A 5,524-nucleotide genomic window follows, 5' to 3' on the forward strand; every position below is an offset into this window, starting at 1 on the left:
TCGTTGTCATTTTCCACGTCTACGTTGCCAAGCGCAATCTTAGCTTTAGCAGCTGGTCTGCTACAGGTAATTCTTGGAAAACTAATAGTGTTGCTGCTCCAATCAGACGAGGTAGTAAAACAAGTGCTTACAGTTTCGAATGGTACCAGAAGAAGAAAAACGAAAACGAAGAAAATACCAGCAGTAAAAGCATCTGCAGTGTTATTGAACGGTGGGGCAGAGAGCTCGCCCTAACTACGATAACGTTGATAAAAACGTCTACGAGGACCATCATTAGCTATATACACACAGTCTTAAGCGTTACAACGACGACTACTGTGATTGCCAACAATAGCGTCGCCACAACGGACATCACCTCTGTGGACAAACTCGTCCCCAACATCAGCTCCATTAGCAGCAGCAGTGCTTATAGTAAAAGCGGTTACGTTACTGTTTCGTTCCAGGGTCTAACTAACTACCGTCTTCAAGGACCGCAACGCTACCAAGCACAGGAGTACCAATATCAGCCGGCAAAACAACTACAGCACCAACGAAAGCTCGAGGTATCACTGATCCTCTCAGCGGCTTTGGAGTCTCAGCCTGGCTAACACAAACCAGTGGCGCTACGAATGCGGAGAAGCAGGCGTTCAAGGCAAACCAACGCACAAACGAAAGAAAACAACCAAGGCAAATCGTTAACCAAGCCGCCTGCTTTCGCAATCCGTGCTAGTGCTGGACCCGCGACTGGCATCGGGATCTGCAGAACCCAATCAAAGGCCCGTTCCACCGATACACTAGAAGTGTCGCTGATCGTTAGTTCCCTTCTGAGCGCAACCGCGCGCAGGCAAGAGTCACACCAGCCACAATAGCTGCAACCGGCGCCACAATTTCCGGCGCTCCCTTGCGCTCGCGGAAGAGGGGGCGCGACTCTCGGGCGAGGATCAGAGTGGTATCTAACCCCAGTCGGGTGTCTATATATCTGTCCGTCTATTTGTTGTCACCGTTAACAGACTGTTGCCTTTGCCAGTGCTACGGTGACGCCGGCGGCGATAGGGGCAAACGTTCGCTTACCACCGCCACTCCATCTAAACTTCGTAATTCGCCCCTAGTGGCTTGGGGCCGACTATCACGAGCGACCCCCACTCCTCTCCCACCCGCCCCCTCCGGGCTCTTTCTTTCGTGGGAAGGTTCCGACCGCCGGCGGGGTTTCATCTTTTTGCAGTAGCCGTTCACTGTTTCCTGTGCTATGGTGTGTCGTGCGTCCGTTTCGTCCGTCCGTTGGATCAGTTGTGCCTCGTCTTTCGTCAGATTGTGTCGGGTGGTGTCCGTGGTAGTTTGTGGTGGTGAGATGTCTTGGTTGTGGTGGTTCTTCCTGGTCCTGTAAACCCTTGTTGTCGATTGTGTTTGGGTCGCATTGTAATCGTGGACTCCACATCCGTTATTCGGTAATAGGTCTATATTTTCTAACTGTTCTTTTTGTCATCGTCACTATTGGCCGCCATCGTAATCGATGATTGCTTGTGGCTTGTCTGTAGTCAGGAGTTTTGTACTTCATCTGTGTTGTTGATCCTCAGTCAGCATCTATTAAACCTGTCGTTCTCAATTCCGTGATGATTCTAACGAACACGAGTAGCTTAAGATTTTTGTTTTCTTTGCATATGTGCCGCATGCGCCTCTAACGGCTCATGTTGCCTAGGCTGTTGTCTGGTGTTGTGCCGTTGTCGTCCCGTCTTCTTTGTGACAACACCAAACGTTGTTTTCCAACAACGACAACGACAACAACAATAACAACTGCTACTACAACTATTACCTGGCAATGGCAACCACAAGTAAAATTGCATAGCTAGCTTTAACGCAATGGGTGAATGAAAAAGGATGATCAAGTAAGAGACGAAGAGAATAGAGACTGCCAGAGTCCAACAAGGGCGCTCTGCAAAGCTATTATTACAGGTGTGTTAGTTTTGAAGCGTGGATACTTGTAACAGTTGCGACGTCAGGGGTGCAGGTGCTATCATAGTCAAGGTCGATACAGAGGGTGTGCTAGCGTGTGAAAGAAAGTTCTGTTTAGTTGTCCGTTCGTTGCGTACACGACTTCCTGTCGTTTCTGTTGTGTCGTTGTTTCTGGCCCATTTTGTTGTTACATTGCTTTTGATTTTCCCCAAAGAGCTCGGACGTCGAAGATTGAGAATTAACACGAGGTTCAAGTAGGCTAGTGGCAACCAGCAGACCGAAGAGACTCACGGAGTGTCACTATTCATTGGTATACGTATCGCGTGAAGTTTATGTGAATGTCGACAAGTGCGCTGAATTTAAACTCGTTCTTCTATCATAGCAATCGTAATGTGTGTACGGTAGAGGTAGTACTAAATCATATATTGCGCTAGAAGTTGGTTGTTTTGTGATTATCGAGATATTTCGTTATATCTCATTTCAAACGTCATCGTCTTTCCTCTGATTGTGGTCCCATCAACTGGATGTTTCCATCTCGTTAGTTTGTTTCTTCATCGATTAAGGTGATGCTATTCAACATGATCCATACGCCGCTACTGTCGCTAGTTAGCTTAACGGCTCTAGAATGGATATTTCTTTGAAGTAGTTATTTTCAGTCAGTGTAAGATTCAACTTGAGTTTGTTTCTGCCGAACTCCGAGACTGTTTATAAATAACAATCGCGTTTCCCAATAGTAGTCCGAAAAGTCAAAGTAACTGCGAGGTTATTTGCTGAGTTCCCGACAGTCTAAATCTCATCACTTCTTGAAACGAAGCTTCAGGAGAAAAGCCAAAAACACTGTTGATTTGTTCTTTGTTGTTTACGTTCCGTCAAATTTGTATTAAGTGTATCAAGTAATGCGTGAATGCGACCCTAATCTCTTGTGATCACTGGTGGGTGTATATAGCCCCGTTCGTTGTCACTGTTCTGTGTTCTGTATCCAGTGTGTTTGATCGTGACACTCTCCAATTAAACAACAAAAAAAAATTACAAAAACATCTGGCTCAAGCTCACGAAGCCCTATCCTAATCAAATCGAAGCTACAAAGGAAACGTTAGATCGGATATATGAACTAAATCTGTCCCTATCCAATTACCTGATGTAGCCTATAACCTCTACCCAAAAATGGTCCCCGATTGCATCAAGTGCTAGATCCCTAAGTTAAATAACCGTTTACCTAAATGAAGACACATACATAAGCTAAAAAGTCAGTCTGAAGACTGTAACAACACATACTTATATAAAAACTGTCATAGTACGACCTAATCGAACTCGACAAAGTTCCCAACATCGAAACAGGACAACTGGAAACCTCAACCAAAACCATAAATGCTGCGGTCACGCTGAATAGGAATTCCTTGGATTCTGCACTTGCTGAGAGTAATCATCACCCTTTGTACATAGTCTGTGCGGGACACACATAACAACAACTAATGTACAAAGTATATGAGAAAGATTTTCATACATGATCATTATCATAAACAGCCGATATTCGCCGTCCTACCTATACCAACGAAAAGCACAACAGGCCGTTATTGCAGGCCATTGTTGCAGTTATTCATCTAGCCATCTACGACTACATCTTTTTGCCACGAAGACACTTGCTTTTAGCCGCTGTCGCAACTAATTACCACAGCGACAACCATGAAGTCATCAGGTAGCAATCAGGTTGTTGGAGGATCCTTTCGTGAGCAGGTGGCCACTGTTAGTAGTTGGTTCGATGAATGGAACCCGTGCGAGCAGACTGTCGCATTATACTCATTGCTGAAAAAGCTTGGTCCTGTTCAAGGCCGCTTTCTTGGCCTATGCCTCTCCCAACAGGGCTTACAATCGTCGAAGGAGACCCGAATCACGGAGCAGAATGCAAACGACCCTGCGTTCGTTCGCCAACTGGAGGGCGCAGAACAGCTTGTCCCACACCTACCACTGTTGAGACCAGGCAACGAAGCCGCGAAACGGGTTTACCTTGAACAGCTCCCCAGGGCGCTGGCTTCTGCCGTAGATTCAGGTCGAGCTGTAGAGCAAGCACGACAACTTTTAAGCTACGCGCTTATCCATCCAGCGTTAGGTGGTGACGAACGCAAGCTGCTTGGCCAGTGGTTACCACACCTTGAGAACTGTCTGGCTGCTCCGCTAGGATCGCTTGAAACCATGAACAACAATAGCAACAATAACAGCAGCGACAACGTGAATAATCTTAACAACAACAATAATAACATTGACGGTGGCAATAATAGCAATAATACTAACCTGCGACAACAGCACGGGTACCCTCACCACAACGTTACCCACGTGAACCATCATCATCATCATCTGAATAATAATATCCACCTAAACAACAACAACAATAGCAGTAGCAGCAACAACAATAATAATAATAATATTAGTAATGCTAACAGCAATAATGGAAATGGCAGTACGCACGGCGGTATGGCGCCGCTGAACGGACCGTCTGCCCATGACCCTGCCATGAGGGACGTGATGGCTTGGCTGAAGACGCTGCGATTACACAAGTACGCCAGTCTTTTAATGAGCATGACCTATGAACAGATGCTGGGCCTGACGGATGACCAGCTTGAGGCGCAAGGGGTGACGCAGGGTGCGCGGAACAAGCTAATGTTGAACATTAGCAAATTGACCCAAAGGCAGGCGAGGCTGCAGGCATTGCAAAAGGACGTGGAACGTGGCGATGCTGATCTAAAGCAGGTGCTCGACGAGGTGCGGGCCATGCTTATCACACCTATCAAAGGCTACCTGGTACCAGGGGGACAGGCTGATGGCAATGGAGTTAATGCGCCTGCAGAAGGCCGTGCAGGTACCGGAGTCGGTCGAGTAACCAGCGGAGCTTCGTTGCCAATTTCTGCGCAGACGTCACCTCCTGGCATTGACGATATCCCCTCAGAAATGACCCGCCTTCTGGGAAGACTTTGCTCAACGCTATTGGTCTCGCCAATGCTCGACCATGGCGGTTTGGTACCAGCTTACGTTCAAGTGCTTGATAGGTGCCTCTGCCATGAACAGTTTTGTCAGACGTTGAAGCGACGCCTCTATACGTGGAAACAGCAGATGACCCGATTCGGAATACGGCGTCGACCGTTCACGCTCCCATGGGCCGGAAAAGAGGGCCCGATAGCCTGTGGCACTGGAGGTCTTCTGGGTCCGCCTGCTACGGGCGCTGGAACTGGCCTTGGGGGACCCACCGCTCGGGGAACGACTACGCTTCCAGTGTTCGGAACAGCTCGACCTATAGGCCATATTCAACATATCATGGAACCCGAGTACGAGGATAGGCTCGAGTCGCTATGTCTTTCGATGACAGCGCACGCAATTGGAGATACGTTCAACACATAGTCAACATAGTGCAAGGAGGAGGACGTGGTGGTTATCGTCGAATCAATCGCAGGGGACGACGACGAAGTCAACAAATATATCGCAATAACTCACTGAAGTTACGCTAAAACCATGTTCATCAACAACAACAACGAAATAAAAACAGCAGAATATGCACAGAGCTGTAATATAGCAGGTAAGTGTGACATGCAATATTGTCTAGGAT

The 5,524-nt window shown here is 47.4% G+C and overlaps 1 protein-coding gene across 2 annotated transcripts in view; it reads left to right on the top strand.

Moving 5' to 3' along the window:
- Window positions 1-1,431: 1,431 nt before the first annotated feature.
- The window catches only part of LOC111269595 (protein Smaug homolog 1), a 27,806-nt gene continuing 23,713 nt past the window's right edge, over window positions 1,432-5,524 (top strand). For both annotated transcript variants that reach the window (XM_022849318.2, XM_022849320.1), the window contains exon 1: window positions 1,432-5,494. In XM_022849318.2, coding sequence (XP_022705053.1) covers window positions 3,613-5,319 — 1,707 coding nt within the window. In that variant the 5' untranslated portion in view covers window positions 1,432-3,612 and the 3' untranslated portion in view covers window positions 5,320-5,494. The remainder of the gene's footprint in view (window positions 5,495-5,524) is intronic.

This window comes from Varroa jacobsoni, unplaced genomic scaffold (genome assembly GCF_002532875.2).
Source record: "Varroa jacobsoni isolate VJ856 unplaced genomic scaffold, vjacob_1.0 scaffold_1398, whole genome shotgun sequence".
NCBI classification, from domain to species: domain Eukaryota; kingdom Metazoa; phylum Arthropoda; class Arachnida; order Mesostigmata; family Varroidae; genus Varroa; species Varroa jacobsoni.